Source organism: Neopsephotus bourkii, unplaced genomic scaffold (assembly GCF_033783945.1).
Source record: "Neopsephotus bourkii isolate Nb327-2 ecotype Australia unplaced genomic scaffold, CSIRO-AGI_Nbou_v1 NB_53, whole genome shotgun sequence".
Classification (NCBI taxonomy): domain Eukaryota; kingdom Metazoa; phylum Chordata; class Aves; order Psittaciformes; family Psittacidae; genus Neopsephotus; species Neopsephotus bourkii.
Window position 1 is genome coordinate 9,089,850 of NW_026900570.1, and position 21,172 is coordinate 9,111,021.

At 37.2% G+C, this 21,172-nt stretch overlaps 1 protein-coding gene across 16 annotated transcripts in view; it reads left to right on the plus strand.

Annotated features, from left to right (window-relative positions):
- Window positions 1–21,172, plus strand: part of PARD3 (par-3 family cell polarity regulator) — a 451,495-nt gene that overhangs the window by 238,806 nt on the left and 191,517 nt on the right. For 12 of the 16 annotated variants that reach the window (XM_061349937.1, XM_061350015.1, XM_061349977.1 and 9 more), the window contains 5 exons: window positions 2,646–2,771; window positions 4,141–4,523; window positions 14,285–14,424; window positions 15,952–16,080; window positions 20,386–20,424. In XM_061349937.1, coding sequence (XP_061205921.1) covers window positions 2,646–2,771; window positions 4,141–4,523; window positions 14,285–14,424; window positions 15,952–16,080; window positions 20,386–20,424 — 817 coding nt within the window. The remainder of the gene's footprint in view (window positions 1–2,645; window positions 2,772–4,140; window positions 4,524–14,284; window positions 14,425–15,951; window positions 16,081–20,385; window positions 20,425–21,172) is intronic. The other 4 variants (XM_061349954.1, XM_061350031.1, XM_061350002.1 and 1 more) reach the window with 1 other exon arrangement.

A 21,172-nucleotide genomic window follows, 5' to 3' on the forward strand; every position in this document is an offset into this window, starting at 1 on the left:
ATCCAAATTCTCAATTGTCTATGGTCATTACACAGGAGCACACCTGCATCCAAGAGCTTTTGGGCATGAAGTGAAAGAAAAGCAAGAGTAGACACAATTCCTTCTTCTCCCCCTCAAATATTGTGGTTGTCTTCTTTTAAACGTAGCATTCCCAAGTTCATATTTTCTTGCTTATTTATCCTTTCCCCATTTAGAGATAATCCTCTTCAGGAACTTCACTTTGGGGCTCCTCAGAGAAATTCAATAACTCACAAGTGAAAAACTCATAAACTTGTTTTCTAACCATCAGTTTTATATGTATGAAAGCTATAATTCTGATAAAAATATGTTGTGAAGCCATAGAAGTATTTTTTCTTTTTATCATTAACATTCATAACTTATTTCAGTGCTTTCTGCAATTAGTAATCTATAAAGTTTTATTTTTTATAATTGTAAGTTTTAAAAATCAGAGATTGTTATTTTAGTGAACAGAGGGAAAAAGAGATTGAATCAATATTTTTAAAAATAGTTTTCTTTTGTTTCCTGTGACAACATACTTTCATAATTATCAGCAAATGTTAGTAAGAAAAATGGAGCACAACATGGTAAATTGGGTTAGTGTGTGAATGTTGGGGACATTTTGAATTTTTGTCAAGCAAATGATTATAGGATTGTGGGAAATGCAAACAGAAAACCACCTAAAATGTCTAGTTAATACAAGGTATTTCACTAGAACTAAAACAAAACCCATCAACAACAACAAAACAAACATGGAAGAACTGGTTTTGTTTTGGGAAATGTTGGGAAATTAGTTTTGCTTATATTATTTTCCTTTTCAGTGGGAAATGGTTTGGTGGAAGGAATCTACAAAAGGTTGAGCTTTCCAAACCAAAAGCATACCAGCTTGGAATGGGGAGAGATAGAACTAGATACACGCTGGTATTTTCTGAAATGCATGTAATCTAGAGAAGTGATACATTAGATTTATAAAATTTTTCTGGTGCTTGTGCTCACCAGTGTTATTGCAAAGAGACATTGCTTATTGCAGCAGCTGAGCTAAAGTCAAGCACAGGCACAGTTAACAGCAGTGACTGCAACCAAGCAGTCCATTGGGAACCAAATGAAGGTGGAAAATGTTTTCCTCTGATGGGACCCCTGGTGAGGTCAAAGGTGCAGTATGTTAAGTATTTGCAAAATACTCCATATCAGTTAGAAACAGAATAGTATCACTTAAATGTTAATATGTTAATCAAGCTTCATTTGATGATTTGTGTTGTCAAAATGCTTTGTGTTGTTTTTCTCCTCACAGTCTGTTTACATGTATGTAAACATCATATCTTAATGTCTATAGGTGTGGACATACTACTAGGATCGTTTCTCTTACTCCTTTATCTGCCTTGTAGGAGAAAGCGCATGACTGTTCTTTAAAATAAATGTCTTCTGTTCTTTAAAATAAATGTCTTATTTGCATATATTGATGATATATTGGTAAATGAAAAATTTAAAGTGGAAGAAATAAATTAGTTTTGTTTTTCTGACCCTGTTGATGAAGTGCTCAAGTGCATAGATAACTTTTGAGCATATGAAGAGTCCTTTCAAGCATCATTGACCGCTCATTTACTTTGAGGTATGTGTGAACCTGAAGTGCTATGATCATTGAAAGTTTTGTGCTAAAAGACATGGGTGGTCTTGCATATCCTGGCAAACAACCAAGTATTTTTCATGCTGTGCCTTAAAATGACACCTGAAAAAGTAATGCTGTTGACTTGGATGATGTGAACCTGACCCACTGATACATCCTGTGGGTTTTCAATGTAAAGCTGATCTTCTTGAAAAAAAATCAAGCTCAGTGTAGATGCAAGAATAATTCAGAAGACTGAGTCCTTCTTCAAATCTAGAATTCAGGTATAGAAACATCCAATCCTAAGAGTAGCTCAGAAATCTTTTCAGGATCCATTGAATAAACTCAGGTTGAATATTTCTTTACCTTTTCTCTCAACAAAGTCTTTAAGATGGTGACCAACTCACTGCACAGAAGCTGTCAAATGGTAATTGTCTTCAGTTATCACTTAAACAATTTAAGATAATATGCTGAGTTAAAAATGGTATTTACATTTTTAATTTCCTCTTTGCCCTTTAGTTAAAAAAAAACAGGTTTAAAAATAGAAGCACCTGGTTTGTGTGAAGTTCCTGAATCATTTCTTCATCCCTTCCTTATAGGCTGCTTATTATGTGAGATGACCTCACCTTTTATTTGCACAGAAGCAGTAGTTAACTGTGGTATTTTCTGCTAATTTGGAAATCCAAACTTTAAGTAAAACCTGTTCAACTTCAGTTAACTAGCAGAAAATATGCTGGCTTTCAGGTGTGTTCAAATTCTTGGAGCTTTTGCTCAGAAATCTCGACCTTTGGCAAGAATGGATATGTGATCATCATGCTGTTCATTCTTTCTTTTAAATTACGTGCTTGATTCACCTAGGCCTTTTGTTTCATTTAGAAAGGATAATAATTCAGGTAATGCTTAAATTATTTGAAACTATGGTATCCTACTTCCAAGTAAAGAGGGTTTAAGATTTAGATGTTACTGTGATAAAATATTATTTCAGTAGGATTTTCTCTGCTGCAAATTTTTCAAACAGTAATAATTCATAATCTTAATGTTCCAGAACCCTTGGGCTGCTTGTGAAGCGATTGGAGAAGGGTGGAAAAGCTGAGCAAGAAAACCTTTTTCGTGAGAACGATTGTATTGTCAGGATTAACGATGGAGACCTTCGGAATAGGAGATTTGAACAGTAAGTGTACCTGCCACACATTACTTTGCATTATTTAACCTTTTTACACTGCACCTTGCAGTAATTTGAGGAAAGTAAGAGAATATTGACTAAGCTTGCCTTTTGGTAAAGAAGAGTTACACTAAAGGACATTAGAGGCTTTTAATTAGCCAAACTTTGAAGAAACCAGGATAATTATTGTCATTAGAGTATAAGCACTTTTTCTTTGATTGGTTTTGCACATTACAGATGTCTTTCTTCTTGCATTGGTAAACTGTTTATCCTGAAATTCCCAGATGACTTTTGCTCTTATGCTTGCACTGCATCATGTTCAACATAACTGGACACCATGGAAATTTTATTTTTCACATTTTAAAAACACCTGTGGTATTGTGTGCCTGAGAATTAAAGTTACTGTTTAGAAGAAAATTCCTAGAAAAGTTTTGAGAGATCATGAATATTTGCTCAGTGGATGCCTGAACTTGATATAATCCCACAGTGGTGAATCAGAGAGATTTTTTAAAAGTGAAATCAGGTTGTAGTTCACACACAGATAATTGAAAGAGAAAGTAGAAAAGAGGTATGCAGAAAATTAGGGTTTTCAAAGATTAAAATATTGTTCAGAAAACCCTAACGTGTTAAGGGCCAGAGGAATATAATGTATTCTGATTGTCTTTCGCTCAACACGTATTTGAGGTGTGCTTATTATTTCTTTGACAGTAACCTGATTGGAACATGACCCTGTACCCTAGGCTTGAAAGTTGTTTGTCTCTGCTTGTTTTATGATTCTGTATCACAGTTCGTAAAGTTTATGAAGAGAGTTGTTAACTTTTTGTACTTTAGATTGTGACCTGGAGCCCAATGTCTGTTTGTGCAGGGTTAAGCTTTTTTTCCTATTCCTTTATATTTTATTCTGAAAGACTACTAAAAGTGTAAACTAGACTTCTTGCAGACTGCATATATGCTCAGAAATTGATGGAAATATATAGTCTTTGTATAAAGGGTAATTTCATTTTAATAATTCTGTTGTCACTGTGACTACTGTTATTACAGTTATCACAATTATCAAGTTTCAAAACAAAAGGACACTGCAGTCCTGCCATAGAACTCTCTGCATTTGAAGATTGTGGTTAAAATCTTTGCTTTTCCAAATCCAGTGTTTGGTGTGTTAGTTGTTAAGCATATTTAACCATTGTGTTGCCCTATGGCAATAAAACTTAGCCAAAAGCATACCAAGTAGACTAGGGAACAGATTCAAGTTTAATGCTTTATGCTTGAGTGCAGTGTGTCTGTCAGCTCATGTTGCTTAATTAACATTAGTAATTATGCTTACAATGTCTTGTAGTCTGCAGTCCTAATTTGCCAATTTTCTGTTCATTTTTAAACCTAGAGCACAGCATATGTTTCGCCAAGCCATGCGTACGCCATTCATTTGGTTCCATGTGGTCCCTGCGGCAAATAAAGAGCAGTATGAACAGTTGTCCCAAAGCGAGAAGAACACGTATTACTCTAGCCGGTTCAGCCCTGATGCCCAGTATGCTGACAGCAAAAGTATTAACAATTCTGGACTTCACACATTACAAAGAATGTCTCGAGCGGGCAACCAGTCCGATCAGACAGACTCCTACTCGCAGCTACCTCATAGTGTGAATTCATCAGGGAAACCACCCTCTGGCCTGGTACCATCACCTCAGAAAGTTCTTACGTCCACTGCAAACAGTGGGTATAACACCAAAAAGATAGGGAAGAGGCTCAGTATACAGCTGAGAAAAGGTAAGGCATTGGTGTGCTCCTCATAGAGCATGAGGTATGTGTGCATAGTTTATGTTCATGTGTCCAGTGTGATTGTATTGGGCAAGACAGCTGGCAGTAGTATGGGGAATATGATGAGTTGATTTTGAAGCCACGAGTTGAGTTGTCCCTGATAGCATGTCCAGGAGTCCAGCTGTGCATTTGGTGTGTGTGGTGTGTTCGCAAAAGGCTGTTTTGAAAAGTGCCTTAACATTGTCTCTCAAGTAACAGAGGAGTGCTGTAAGTGCTATAAATTCTGTTGGCCAAGACCCAGGGAGTGGTGAACTACTTAAATATAAATAAGTAAGCTAAAATGGCCCATATTCTGTACTTTACAGTTACCATGACTTTTCAAACTGAGTAACTAGTTTTGCCATTAGATTTAAAGAGTGTGTTGGATCCACTTGATAAATTGGACTTCATAATTTCCAGCTAATGCTTTTCTTTATTCCACAGGGATGTGAAAGTCTTTGTTTAAATGGTTGAGATGTGTTATTTCCTATTTTGGCCTTTATGCTAATGTAATTTAAATGGGGTGAGAGACTATTTAAGGACAGAGGAGGAAGTAGTGAGTGCCTATGTCAATATCTGTGTTATATGTGCATATGTAGATGCATTGGTACATCTGTGGAATTTTTATGATGTGTTAAATGTCCTATGCGAGAAATTTGGTTTTTTTTTTCTGTAGTTATGATGTAGATGCTTTTAAGATAATTTGAAGTATAACAAAAAGCCATTAAGATGTAAGTATTTCTTAGCTCTTGAGAAATGATTTTTTAAAAGGATTATGCATGCAGTAAGCTTTCTGGTATTAAAATGAACATGTTTAATGTTAGATATAATTTGACCTCTGGCAGCAAGATTAGGCTGTACATTACACAGCAAAAAGTTTACCCATTTGCCAGTATTATTTATAAACTCAAATACATTCCCCTTACAATATTGTATGTCCTTAGTGTTAATAATTGTTATTAATTAATCTTTTTATCAAAAGGTATTTAAGATAGTACATTGAATGGTAGAGATTTCACAGTTTCAGAGGTACAAGGCTACTTGTCCCATTATCATTACGTGTTCCTTTCCATGAACTTCACATGAGCCACCAGATTGCTTCTTTCTGGTTGCTGAATTTTGAGCTCTACAAACTTGGGTGACATAAGGTTGAGTTGACAGTTTGCTTCTGTTGTTGATGCTCCTTCAAGAAATTCTTTAGACCATCAACTCATATCAGCATGCTTGGAAAAACTTACTGGCTGAGTGAGGAATCACTGTGCTTACAAATACGCTCTCAGTCACTACAGTGATTTTTATCTAATTTTTGTGTCTGCAGAAGCCTATAGAAATACCACTCGGACATTACATAAAAGGATTCTTAACCAGGAATGGAAATATGTATTTTATATAATTTAAAAGCACCAAGAAATGAATTCAGAATATCAAAACAAAGTATTTTTGAGCTAAACAAATGTGGCATTGTAACCGCTCACAAGATGCGAGAATGCAATTTCATACGTTATGGATCCTTTGACTGTGATATGAGGTTATGTTTTGGACATCTTGCACTGAATGGTGTTTCATAAATACTCTCCCCATTTCTATAATGTAATTTAGCTTTGTTGGTAGCAATATATTAGATGGTTTTGGAATGAAGGAGATGATTGCTAGCTGTTGATGGAAAGTGATCTATATGGTACTTTAACATCTAGTTCACACCAGAGGAGCTTGATGGCTGTTGCACTAGTAAAAGCTTTGAAATACATATCTAGAATATATTTCAGAAGTTTAGAGGGAATATTTGTGCTTAACAGTTTTCTTACATGAAGATACTACTTATAAAGAAATGGCATCTAGCTCAGCTTATAGACAGACAGAAACTATTTAGTGTACTGTGTTTTGTGCATGGTAATTTTTAGGGTTTTTATCACTGATGTCTTTCATTTGTTAATATCCATAGTAGAATGAGACATGTCCTCCCAGTCTGGCTGTCATTTGACAACTCTGAAACATACATGTGGAGAAACAAAAGAAGTGAAACACTTAAGGATGCCCCCAAGTAGTTGTTATAAATATGAGTGCAATAGGGATGTTGACTGTCTTTGATTATTTCTAATGAAGGATGTTGTAATAAGACAGGCTTTATAGATATTTAACAAACGTGCTTTCTCTGTAGCTAACAGACAGCAGCTATTTCACCAGTTACCATCATTAGATTAAAAACTCCTTGTAGGGTACATTAAGGCATACCAGCATGTAAAGCTTCATCTTGAAATTCACTTTGGATTTAACCTGTGCATTCTGATTACTGATGTACTGTATAAGAATTGACTTTTTATCAATACAGACAGACCTTCTTTATTATAGCAGTGTTTCTGTATATTGCATGAGCTTTATTATACAAACTGACATGATAAGATAACCCTACAGTATGTGCTTCTGTAATTATGATTTCTTAATATTTATTGCTGTTTTGGCATTTTAAAATAACCTGATCTTTCATAGGATTTAGCTGTTTAATAAAGTCAGATGAGAAGGTCAGTCATATGTTTCAGTCAATGCAGAATGTTTGTTGGCTTTTCTAAATGAAAATGGATATCTGTTTATCTTTCCTTAAAGGTCAGGGCCTGAACTTTTAGCATATAGATGTAGGGGTTATTGCTGATATTCTAATGCCATTAAGGCTGTATAACAGTCTGGCTTAATAGCTCACACAAATTAAGATAGTGCAAGACATGACAGTGAGACTGTGTTTGCATGTGTTTTGGTGTAAGCTGATACACAGTAAGTATAAATAAATAAAAACAGTTCTTTACAGCTAATATATAGAGAAAATAAGACCACTGATATAACACACAGAGTGTTAGAACAAATTTTAACCTCATTTACACCAGGACAATTCCAGGGTTTTTTTAATTTGACTGCAAGGGTTCAAGCCAATGCAATAGAGAGAAATTTAATCCAGCGCTTATTAAATAATAAATAACCAATTATACAACAAATGATTCTAAAGCTTAGTCTTTGATCACTGCATAACTCACAGTGTTTAGCCTGATACTTGCTAAAGGATTGAAAAGACTGCTTTTTAATTGCACAATGTGTTATAACAGTATATATGAAACTAAGTATATATGTATATAATAAGTTTATATGAAACTGCTGTACTAAGATCAGCCTGAAGTACTCAGTTTTAAAATTAGCTTAGTTTTATTTGTTAGCCCTTAAGTATAATGTTCATTACATCAGATGTTTTCTATCTATAACTACATATAAACATATTACATATGTTTATATATATATACACACACACACATATATAATTCTTGAGGTAAAAGGTGAAAACCGAGCTTTTGTTTTTTAAGTTGGTCCTAGTTCCACAGAATATAATGCTGTTTTTTGTCTGAAGTATTGAGTGCGTGAGGACTTCAGTCCACATCTCCCGCTTTCAGAGAGCAACTTAACTACCAGTCATGGGAGTTGCAATCGTCTCCTCCTTTATGGCCCAAAGAGTTTTTGTCTTCTGCAAAATAGCGTAGCTTAAAGAGAAAGAAAAAAGTGACACAGCTGCAGGATACCGTACAGCATGAAAGCTGTAGGAATCCCAGGTGCATCACAGAAATGAAATAGGAGCTGTGTTCTAGGAGATGGTGAATCCTGAGAGGAGGGAGACAACTTTGTGCAATGCAGCAGAGAAAAATAGTTACATTGTAGATAGGAAGAGGATTATGACACTTGTTGCTCTTCAGAAATTCTTGTTGGATTGCCATTTGGCTTGAGGATTTAATAATGCTCCATCTTATATACAAAGCTAAGCTTAAATGATGCATGTCCCACCACGTGACTGGGCATTCAGGGTTATGGCACAGTGATAGTTAGCCCTGCGGTATCTAAGTTGCTTCCTGCAAGAAGTCATTAGAAACACAAATAATGTGCAGTAGAAAGTCTGAAAGTACACTAATTTAAAATTGCATAATATTTGTTATGGAGTAAAGCATATATGTGGATGATTACTTGTTTTACTTGTGTTTATGTAGCAGAGCGTATAAGACAGGACCCTGAACTTGTCTGTATCATGTATCTAAAGTGTGCAGATTTACATGCATTTTTCATCATATTCGCCTGTTTTCCCATACAATTTCTTGAGCCAGACTTCAAATTGACATTCTGAATTTTATTTAAAATTTGTTTTGAAGTGATGTGTTCTCTTAGACTGATTTTAGGATTCCTGTTCAGATGCAGTAGGGCTTTTTGTCACTTTTGAAATGAAGCATTCCTAAATTACTGAAGTGACCTTGAGAAATGAGATTCAAAAGGGGAAGCAAACAATTTTGGGTGTTATTAGCCTCTGAAGAAAAGTAAACTGCATCAGGTTTCATCTTCCCGTTTTTTAGAAACACTTGTGATCGCTTTATTAGTAGGCTGTAGCAAAAAGGGGTGAATGTTTCTATTGGGTTGATCAGCTTTGCTGGGAGAAATAAAATTGTTCCCAATCACTTAGCTACATAAAAATGTGTCACTTAGGAAAGACAGAGTGTGTTCTTTGTCTTTCGTAAGTAATCTGCACTTGTCCTTTATCTGCACAATCCTTTATTCCCTTGGAGGACTGTTCACCCACATGGATTTTCCATATTTAGATTGTTCTGAAATGTTCTCTGCTTTTCTTGCATAAGTACTAACAAATCTGTCGCCCAGTTGTCTGGTTATCAACATTTTCTATTGTTTTAGAAGTGAGATGATGATGGTGATGATGATGATGATTATTATTATTATTTTATTTAAGGAGATCTGTACTGAAGTACCTGAGAACTCATCTGCATTTTCTTAATTTAGAGGAGAGAGAAAAGTATGACTTACTTCTAGCTCTGCTTGCAAACCTGAAAGGGAAGAAAACTGTATGAGATGTATCCTAATAAGTTGACAGTATAGGTCCTAAGAAGTTGACAGTGTAGGTCCTTCAAATATTCCTTATTTGGTCTCTGAACTGATGTCACTTTGAGAGGGACATGAAAGCACTGGAAGTAGTGTAGAGGTTATGCTTGATTTTTCTCTTGTGTCCTGACAGTGTTTCTACCCAGCAGTGCATTTTGCTGCTGAGAATTTCGACCTGTAGCTGGTGCTGGATGAGGAATACAGTTTTTTGTGCAGACAAGCCTTAGAAAGATGGAAACTTTATGCCAGAGACACTCTTTCCACAATCAAGAAGATAACCCTAGCATTAGTGAGAAATATAATACTTCTTCACTGGGAGATAGCAGAAAGTCTAGCCACCTCTAGTAAGATTTAATGCGTTTTTTAACATCCTATCAGTTTGTGATCAGTCTGATCCCAAATAGGATGACGATGTTAATTTTGAATGTATGCTGTTACATGAAAGTATGTCTGTCATCTCCCCTGCCTTAATGCTACTAGAACATTTTTCATCTAAAACAGCAACTGAAACCTCAAATATGTCCCTCTTCTGTTTGTACAACATAGTTCTTTCACTATCGTAACTGCTTTTTTTGTTCACTTAAAACTACTTTGTCTTCAGCTCAGCTGAGCTCTTGAGGGTAATGTGAATTTAGAAGGCGTGCTCAGCATCACAGTCAAGAAAAAAGGGAGCTCTAACTTGTCGAGAGAGCTACTGATTTATCAAAGAAGCCTAAGAATTTGAACTACACAAATTAGAGGGTAACTTAAAAATGTTATTGTCAATCAGTGTTAGCTGATCATTGTCAGAGGTGACAGCTATAGCAGAAGGAAGATGTTTTCTACTCTCTCTCTTTTTAAAAATCTCTAAAAGAGAAGTTGAACATAGCTTAAATAATCTAGACCTTGCAAAGTAAAGCTTCTAGATTTGAGTAGAATGACCCCTGTGTTTTCAGAAAGATGGACATTCCTTCTATTTTCTACTCGTGTTCTGGTTCAGCCTGTACATGTGTCCAGTTTCTCTCATATTGCTAGTATAAATCAGGTATCAGAGGAGCCTGCAGTATGTTTGCACAGTTCTATCATTATTATAATGGAGTTTACACCCTAAGAATTGAAAACATTTTAGCAGCAGGGAGATACTAAGTTCTTATATTCATTTCTATCAACAGGAGAACTGAAATGCATAAAGATAACTTAAATCAGTTAAGTGTATAAAAAGAAAAAAACTAAGATCAATCTAGTCACAGAAGTCATATTTATTTTTTTGCCTCGGTTGAACGTATCTATTTCCCAGTATTGTGAACTTCTAATTTATATATGATAAGCATAGGAGTTTATAAAGCTGTATTATACAGCTAAGGGCAGCTAAAGTACATGAATAGTAAATTGAAGCAGAAAAAAGGCAAAAAGAAAATGACACTCAAAAGCTGCCTCATGCAAAGCTGTACAGAACAGCATAACAAAACAGAAGAGTTGATGCTCCTTCTTTCCACAGAAACAAGTAATTAGAATTTTCTTCTGCTAATATCTGGGCTCAGTGTGGATTTGTGGCATTCTGCTGGCTTTGGTAAAGGCTTTCTGGAGATTTGACAGCAGAAAATGCCACAGCCCAAATTTATATCCTGTGTGCGTTTGTAATGTGAACATTTCAACTTCTGTTTTTTCTGTGGGGGTTTAAAGTGAAGTGTGTGAACCAGACATTTGTAATGATGCCATAATCAGGCTATGGGGATTAAGCTTATTAATAATGAAATACTGTCCTGGGTGTGCAGTTGTGTTCTGATATTACTTTAGAAATTTTAGCAGACAAAACCTGTACCCAAAAAGCAGTATTCAACACAAATTCTAAAAAGAAGAAAAAGATAAATTCCATAAAAAACTGAGATGTGACTTAGAAAAGCAACTTACATGGATTATCTTTACATTTTGCAAGGAGCTAGAAAGCTCTATGAACATTTGAAGCATCTTTAAAATTGTGAGGTCTCTAAAGTAAAATATGGATGTTATGAGATCTAATATTTTTTTCATCTCTGTGTAATAGCACTGATAAAATTTATATCAACCTGAAAATGGATGAAGACTTTCAAATTCAAATGTGCTTTTCAGCTATCTTGAATGCTGCAGAAGGAAGGGAGGTTGTCTCACAATAGTTAGCCTGGAGGATTTGATCCAAATTTCCTGAACAATACGAGCTGGATGCACATGCTGTATGTATGTGAGGATTTACATATGTTTAAAATGCAGATTTTGAAAGGTTATGTCATCCCCAGCCTTGTTGCCTATATCAGTTTACTTCTTAGTATGATTACCATCTTGATACTAAAATATATTATACTAAATTTTGACCAAATGTAGTTGTGTGTTTGTAAATCTCTGTGCAGACTACTGATGACTGTAGTGGACTCCAGCTTCCTTTTCACATGTGAATTTTGATCTGCTCAATAAAAACGTAGACTTAAGACAGAAACTAATTCAGGCTTTAACCTTGTAGTGGGTTGACCCTGGCTGGGCACCAGGTGCCTGCCAAAGCTACTCTGTCACTCCCCTCCACAGTTAGACAGGGGAGAGAAAATATAATGAAAAGCTCATGGGTCAAGATAATGACAGGGAGAGATCACTAAGCAGTTCCTGTCATTAATAGACTCAACTTGGGAAAATTGATTTAATTTTTTACCAGTCAAATCAGACTAGGATAATGAGAATTAAAACCAAACCTTAAAACACCTTTCCCCCACCCCTCCCTTCCTGGGCTCATCTTTTCTCCCAGATTCTCTACTTCCCTGCTCCTCCCCAGCAGCATAGGGTGATGAGGAATGGGGACTGCAGTAGGTTTATCACACGTTGTCTCTGCCGCTGTTTCCTCCTCAGGGGAGGACTCTGCACACCCTTGCCCTGCTCCAGGCTGGGGTCCCTTCCATAGGTGCAGTCCTTCAGGAACAAACTGCTCCAGTTTGGGTCCCCCATGGGGTCACAGCTCCTGCCACCAAACCTGCTCCAGTGTAGGCTCCTCTCTCCATGGGACCATAGGTCCTGGCAGAAGCCTTCTCCTGTGTGGGTTGCCCACAGGGTCACAGCCTCCTTTGGGCATACCCCAGCTCCAGTGTGAGTTCCTCCATGAGCCGCAGGTGGATATCTTTGTTCTACCATGGGTCTTCATGGGCTGCAGGGCATAGCTGCCTCACCATGGGCTGCAGGGGAATCTCTGCTCTGGTGCCTGGAGCACTTCCTTTCCCTCTTCCTTCATTGACCTTGGGGTCTGGAGAGCTCCTGTTTCATACATTGTCACTCCTCTCTCCAGCTACTGTTTCACAGCAGTTATTTCCCCACTTTCTTAAATATGCTATCCCAGAAGCACTATCACCATCACTGATGGGCTTGGCCTTGATCAGTGGCAGGTCCAGCTGGCATTGGATCTATCAGATGTGGGGGAAGCTTCTCACAGCTTCTCACAGAAGCCATCTCTGTAGCCCACCTGCTACCAAAACGTCATCATGGAGACCCAATACAATCCTCAAATGGTTCTGTAGTTGTGTATTTTTCACATAGGTTGTTTTTAGCTTCTCAGGGCTCATAGCTGAGGATTGTTGCATAAAAGCTCATCTTCTGTCTTTCCCTGTGATTTTTATGCAAAGGGGTATGTTGTGCAACTTTCAGGGACCTTATCTGATATTGCTGAGTCCTAACTGCAAGTTGCCATAGTAGATCAGATTAAATGTAGGCTGGACATGCATATGCCTAACTAGTGAATTTGAACTGTAGACATATGTTGACATATGATGTCTACATGAGATGTTTCATGTTGAACTTGCAGATGCTGACACTGTCAGGGATGTTGTCCACTGAATGGCTGTCTGGTTTCATGCTAGATTGTGTCCTACACAATACACCTAATATGCAGTGCTGGGGGGATGGGTGTTCAGTGTTGAGTTTCAAAGGTTGTTGATAACACTGGGTAGATCGCATTAAAAAAGGGATCACAGATGAGCTTTCTGCATAGTAAGAAAGGCTTGATTGTCCTCTCAGCTTGTGCATCCCAGAGTTGGTAGGGTTCTAAGTTACACTTCAGTAAATAGTTGTGGGCATAATTTCTCTGACCTCTTTTCTGTATTTCTCCAGGTCATCTTAAATGTCTCTGTTTTGCCTCAGTCAGTCTTAGCCAAGCATAGGTGGTCACCTGGATGCACAGCAGTACCTCAGAAGAGGCAGCCTGGCTCTGCTCCCTGTGTGACAGAATGTGGGGTGGAACACAGTGAGAGCCAGGGTGAAGCCCCAGGCAGAGGAGCTGTTGACAGAAATGGTCAGTCAAGGACAGTATGGTCCCTTGGAGCAGGAGGAATTAGACCATTGATCTCTGGTTCTGACTGTCACCTGCCCATAAGTGTCCACGGTGTCCATAAATGAGCCAGAAAAGCCCCATGGCCAGCAGTGTTGGCCAACTGACATTGCTGAAAGGATTGCAAAAAAGAAAGGATCACTGATGAGATGAGGATTGACAATGGGGAAGACAGTGATAGGATATCAGATATGCTTTGTTCTGATTCCTTGTCACTCAGCTCATCTGAAATAGAAAGTTGGAAATATGGCAATGGCTTGAAAATCGTCAGAACAGCAAGTTGCAAGGAGGGCCTGCTGAGCCACCTGTGCCAAGACTCAGTGCTTCAGCTATAGCGTTCCTATATATGCCTTTTTTCTCTTTTTTTGACATGCAGTAATTCTTACATCTTATATATGTATTTTCATGGATTGTGTCAGTGAGGTATACATACATTCTGCTGGATAAAAATAATATGTAATATTAATGTGCATTTAACGAGTAATATTCTACATTCTTTATGCAGGTACAGAAGGCTTGGGCTTTAGCATTACTTCAAGAGATGTCCCAATTGGTGGCTCTGCTCCAATTTATGTGAAAAACATCCTTCCGAGAGGTGCAGCTATTCAAGATGGGAGACTAAAAGCTGGAGACCGATTAATTGAGGTGATGAAGTATTACATGGTGTTTGTCTGTGTTTTGGCATGAGCCCATGTACTAGTTCACTTCCAAAGTCTTTTAGTAGTTTATGATTTAGGAAAAAGTTTCTCTCTTTTATTTTTCCTTATTTTGGCTTTGGGGTGATTTTTTTCAGCTTTGGTTTTCTTTTTGGTTTTTGGTTGGTTTTTGGTTTTTGGTTTGGTTTTTTTTTTTTAGTTACAGGTCAGGGGTTGGGCATTTTCAATACGTAACAGAGCTGGACCCAGACATACTATAAAAACTTTGAGTTTACCTGTTCATATGTGAATAGAGTTTCATTGTCTTGCATTGCTGTTAGGAATAAGTTGAAGCAAAGTGACTGTTACCTAATAATTAGCATTAAGTAAGCATGGAGTGACAGACCAGAAATTTTGAAGATGTTGGCAAGTATGGAAACAGTACCCTGGAAAGTTTAGTGAATAAACTGGATGGGTCAATATAAGAGGAGGGTAGTGCTACAGGGGATCAAGGCTACTTCCCTTCTGACAGGAGGTCGTCCTCAAGGGAATGAAATTTCTCTTAGATACAAGCACGGCAGCAATCTTCCTGCAAATCTGGCTGGAGTGATACGAGATGTTACCACCAACAGCTCTTCATTACCATCCCTAAGCCAAACAACACTGGAGGTGCAGCTGAGACTGTAACTGCCTCTCAGTGCCTTAACTTCACTTTACTGCAAAATTGGCAAAGTCAGCCTGAATTGTTGCTGGAGGATAGTCTCCTGTAATTACTGTAATTCGAGGTAACCCAGATGACTTGGGTAGAAGGGGACTGAGAATCATTTAAGATGACAGTTATGGCATCTGAACTGTGTAAGCTGTGATGTTGTATGAGGGGAAGAAAAAAGATGGTTTGCTGACCTCTGATCATCGTGCTCCCTTGCTTGTTGATTTGCCTTGCATTTCCAGAATGTTTCTGAATAGGTAGGCTTGAGAATACTCTATCTTTCTTTGGCTTCTCACTTGATCAGGTTAGCTTATATAGTGGAAACTTACCTGTGTATATCTATACCTTTCTGTCCTGATAAGTGATATGTGGAGGCCCAGGGACTGGGCTGCTGAAAAAAGGCAAAACGAAGAGTAACTACCCCAAAGTTATTTGGGGGGAAAAATATTTTCTACTTTTGACACGATTTGTGGTGCATGATATATTTGTAATGCACATATAACACTAAGATGTGGAAACAGGACCAGTTTTAGAACATACATTGATTTGCCAAAGGGCTTTTATAAAGAAATTCTTGTAAAAAATACTGGTAGGTGAAATTAGTTGGCTTTAGCGTATATTGGAGTATACTGTTGCTGCTAAAAGGGAGGGAACTATAACTGTCTTGCTTGTATTTGTGTTGGTATATGAACAATGCATCTTTAGTTCTATTTAGTGGAAGCTGTACTGGCAATAAGCAGATTGCTTCAGTGAAATTTGTTTAATGCTGTCCAATATGGTTCACCTGAGTTTTTGGTATGAATTTCTACTTTTTTTCCATTGTCACAGGTAAATGGAGTTGATTTAACAGGCAAAACTCAAGAAGAAGTTGTGTCCTTGCTGCGAAGCACCAAGATGGGAGGGACTGTCAGCCTTCTGATTTTTCGACAGGAAGAAACATTCCATCCAAGGGAACTGGTGCGTAAAATAGAGAGCAGCTAAGAGATTTAGATGAATATAAGCAAATGATTTGATCTTGTCACCTGCTAGTACGTGCCTTGCCATGCACTGAATATAGGAGAAAGAAGACATTTTGCTTTATTTATAACATTTTACATGAATGGTTTTTATTCTCTTAAAGATCTGCTGATGGAATTAGCAGATAATGTTGATAATGTATAAGTGAGAGTTTTATTTTGAGTGAAAATGTTTATTATAGAAGAAGTTATAGGATGGACTTTGTTTGGATGCATGCAGACAAGTAGATTATTTCATATCTTTCTTATAGACAAATCTATGTTTGAAATCCTACCATTTGTCCCACTACCTGCTCACCAAATTATTTTATAACATATACTATTATGCCAAAACAGGATATATAAATACCTTTCTACCTAAAACTAGAACATATAGAAATAATGGCCTTTTTTGAATATAAATGCAATCTCTGTGGAATGGAAACCCTGCAGTTATTAATTTAGCAGGGTAATTCAGAAAATGTTTCTGAGAAACTCACATGAAATGGAAATAAAATGTTTCACACTGTACCTGCTTCACTTTCATAGTATATACAGATATTTCTCTGATAATTATTCAAGATAAGTGCTGTAATGAAAAGGAAGACTGTGAATGTAGCAGTCTTACTTTGTTCTGTATTCAGTTAAACTGCTGAAGTTATTTATTATTTGTATTATCATAACTATATAATAGCTCTAAAAATAACTTATTTGGCTGCATTATCCTGAGATAGACAAATATAAGTAGGATGAATTGATTGCTTCATTTTTCTGTCGGAATTGTGTTATTTTGAATGCAAAGGGAATGAATTTTCATTTGGCCATTTCATAACATTCAAAATTAGCCTTTTACTTTTCAAAACTATGATTAAACCTAGGAAGTCAAAGTGTTGGGGAAGTTTGCAAACAAAACACACTTTAATATTCTTGGAACATGACTTAAGGTACTTAAAGGAAAGTTGTCATCAAATGAAGAGAAATGAACAATTTGAAATTATATTATGCCCTACCTTATTACTGGAATTGGGAAAGCAATCGGTTTATAAGTTCCTGTGATGTAACTTTCACGGTATTGCTATCTTACATAAAGGTGAATGAAAATGCTTTTAAAGTTTTCTAAATAAACTTAGAAATAACAAAATGTCTTAATTTTGTGTATATTATTTCTGTAGCAATATGAAGAAGTTATGATCCATAATTTAACAGGATATTTTAAATAATTGTAAAAAAAAGATACATTGTAAGTAATGGAGAGATTTAATAATAATACTGGATGTAGTTTTAAAACTAACAGCAAATCAGCCCCTTTAAATGAGTTCAACCTTAGTAGCCTCCCTGCTGCTTCTGCTGCCTTCAGGCTCACCCTGACTTGGAAAAGAGGCAGTAGCTTCTTGTGGAGGAGATGCTGGGGCCAGGACTAGCAAAGTGGAGTGGGTCCAGAAAAGGGCAACGGAGGTGGTGAAGGGCCTGGAGCACAAATGTGATGATGACCGTCTGAGGGAACTGGGGCTGTTTAGTCTGGAGAAGAGAAGGCTCAGGGGAGAATTTATCGCTCCCTACAACTACCTGAAAGGAGGATGTGTCTGATCTCTTCTCCCAACTAATAAGTGGTAAGGGTAATGTCCTCAAGCTGCACCAGGGGAGATTTAGATTGGATATTAAGAAAAATTTCGTCACAGGGAGGGTGCTCAGGCATCAGAACAGGCTGCCCAGGGCAGTGGTGGAATCACCGTCCTGGAAGTGTTCAAAACCATGTAGATGAGCCCCTTAGTGATGTGATTTAGTGCTGGACTATGCAGTCCTGGGGTAAAGGTTGGACTTGATGATCTTAATGGTGTTTTCAACCTACTTGGTTCTATGATTCTATGATTTTATTTTGGCAACACCAGGATAGGGAAGCCAGACCTCATGTCTTTGTCAAGTAGTTGATGGGCTCTTAGCTATGTAGTCAGTGATCGAACAAATGATATTGTGAGGATCTGACAGTACATGTGTATGATCCTCTGGTGCATAAGGATTTGTTTGTTTGCATTTTGACATGAAGAAATGTTAGGTGTGTTCTGCTGACAGCTGTCAAATAGCAGGAGCAGAATTGCTGGGGAAGTTGTTGGACAAATACTCATCATAAGGGCTGTTCGATCTTCTCTGGTAAGAAATAATCCTAAAAGGAAAGAAAAAGGCTTTTCAACCAGCTCCTCTAATCACCTTTTACTAAATTTATGTAACAAAACAAGCAAAAAAGTTAATGCTGAAGGAGGGAGGGAAATGATCTGAAATCATGTCTGTTCATCATTTTCATACGCAAGCCTTCTTTGGCCACTTAAGAGCAATTTGTCGTTGCATCCTTCCCTATTTCTGTCATATTTTCTACATTTGTGTGCTTTAAATATTAACTGAATGAGATGTGTCTCGGAAACCATATGCATAAACCCACGTTATTTGATATTATACATCTCCTAAAGGGCAGGGCTTGCTGTTGCTTGCCGAGGAGCACTCAGTATTAAAACCATTTTATATTTGCCAACATTTGTACAGATAGTAATCCCAATAAAAGAGGTGTTTGGATTTTATGTTTTGGGTTATGGCTTGTTGAATGGCTTTTGAAAAGTTGCTTATCCTTGGGTTTCTTTATAAGTAAAACAAAGACAGTCAACTTTCAGGAGAGTTGTGGAGTTTAATGTCTTTGTGAATGTTGCTGTTATTGTCTGGAAGCAACCTACAAAACTGTCTAGTTGTATCTAAAACATACCAGAATGTTAAGCTGAGCCCATTTAGGTTAGTATAGAATCTTTGTAGCTTATGTGGTCAGGTTAGGGGGTGTGTGTACAATGGAGAACCATCATACAGGAGATTATGGTGAAAGTAAAATGTGGAAGCAGGAAGTAAAATGAAATTGATAGGAGTCAACTTTTCTCACCAGTGAGATCTCCAAAATACAAAGTATTTTATTGCTTCCTGAGTTACCTAATGAGATATAGGTATAAAAAAAATACATCAGATCTTGTCCACATCAGTGTAAGGCAGATTGTATAGGAAAAATCTTTCCTCCCTGCCCCCCCGGGTTTGTGAAGGGGGTGAGGATTACTGTTATTAAGTAGCGCTCCTGTAATACTGTAGTTCCCTCACATATCTGTACATAACTTGCTGTGAAGGATTTTCTTAAAGCATGCTACTGACTGTGAATCCACTGAAGGACTGACTTGGGTTATTTAGCTTTTGAGCTGTATTCTCAGTATCAGCAGAGACTATCTGGCAGAGTTTAGCCTCCAGTACACTAAAAGTTAATATGCCCATCTGTACATGTAGGTCCTTTATATGTGGATAGTAGTTAGCTCCTCATGTTTTTATTCTTGCTGGTTGTTGGCAGCAGGTTAAAGATAGCTGGGTGTTCTTGTTACTCCTTTGCCACTACATTTTTGTGCTTAATCATTTGAATCTGTAAAAATCTGCAATACAGCCCAAAGCAAAAGAGTCCAGTAAACACCAGCATTTTATTTTGGCCCAGCTGAATGGAAAGAAATAGCTGATTAACACTCAAGTGCTCATTCAGCCAGCAGCAAGGTGGCTCCCAGGTGCTTAAACCGTTTTTAATATGGGTGGATGGGGGCTGGGAAGAGCAGTAGTTCCTTATGTGTGTTTCCAGAATTAGTTGGGGGATGAAGAAAGGTTTTCCAGTTATTTAAGTTTGCCTTACGTGCCCTAAGGCACAGGTGAGGAATGCAAGGTATAGGAGAATCCCTTCTGTGGGGGACTGAAGGCACCCTTCTGACCTGGGGTGTCCTGTGCCTGAATACACTCAAAAGGGGAATCCTTGTAAAAATGAGAATGGATGCTTTAAAAAATAGATACTTGCTTAAAATATTTGATAGGAGTCATCTGGATTGCTAAGGTCATTCTCTGAAAAATTCAAAGCAGAAGGGAAAGGCCAAAGGAGAACATCCCTGAAGGAGAGTGTTCCACCAGTCAGAAAATGGTGAAAGCAGCTGTGATTCTTCCTTGGCCAAATAGCCACCTCCCTCATAGCCAGATAAAGTCAGGTGCACTGCCCTAAGGTCACTGAAGGTTATTTTGTTCACCTCTCATTTACTGCTTTTTTTTACTCATTTACTTCAAATTTAGACAAATTTCAATCAGAAGTGTGACAAACACTCTTCATTTTGCCATTACTACTTCACATCAGAATTGGAGCCTTTGTTTATCCCCCTGCTGATAGATAGTATATGTTGTATGTAGTCGTGTTCTTATTTATTTTTTTTACTTCCTTTAGAATGCAGAACAAAGCCAGTCACATATTCCAAAGGAAACGGTAAGAGCTTTGTCTTTTCCATACTGGAAGACTCCCAAATGTTTTTAAATTGATATGGCAGTTCTCCATCAAAGTTTCACAGATCCTCCTTTCACCGTATATACTGTAGATGGCTCTCTCTAGCTTTATAATTTAAATGCGATTTTTGATGTAATTTCAAATACTGTTTGAATATTATATACTATTCAGTTATAATGTATGTTCAAGTGTTATTTGAAATTACATTTTTTATACACAGCTAAAGGCCTAAAGTTGGAATGATAAGAGTAGACTGTTAGCTTGGGTTACTTGTTGAAACTAATTGCTTAAATGATGATGATATGACTGAAACATCAGGTACAAACACAGAAATTACGTGGTTTGGATTTAAGTCTCAGTTGTATCCTCATAGCAAACCACTGTTTGTTAGTTATTTTTAAGAAACTGTACGGAAGTAGTATCGAGTTTAACCCTTTGAAGGCTGTAGCAGGTTTTTATGGGGTGTGTCAGTGAGGCTGTATATCGAGGTCGTATACTGTTTCTATACCTTGTTTTAGTCAGTGGGATAGGATCGGTCTTAATGCGCATTATATTAATATATGTAATTTTTTTAAAAATAAGTTTATTTTATGAAATATTAACAAATGATATAACAATAACATATTATCTTGAAAATATACTGTATCTTAGTTAAAAGCATACTTCAGGAAGCTCCATCACATTAGGTACCTAGCTCAAACTATATAATGAATTGGATAATGAAGAAATT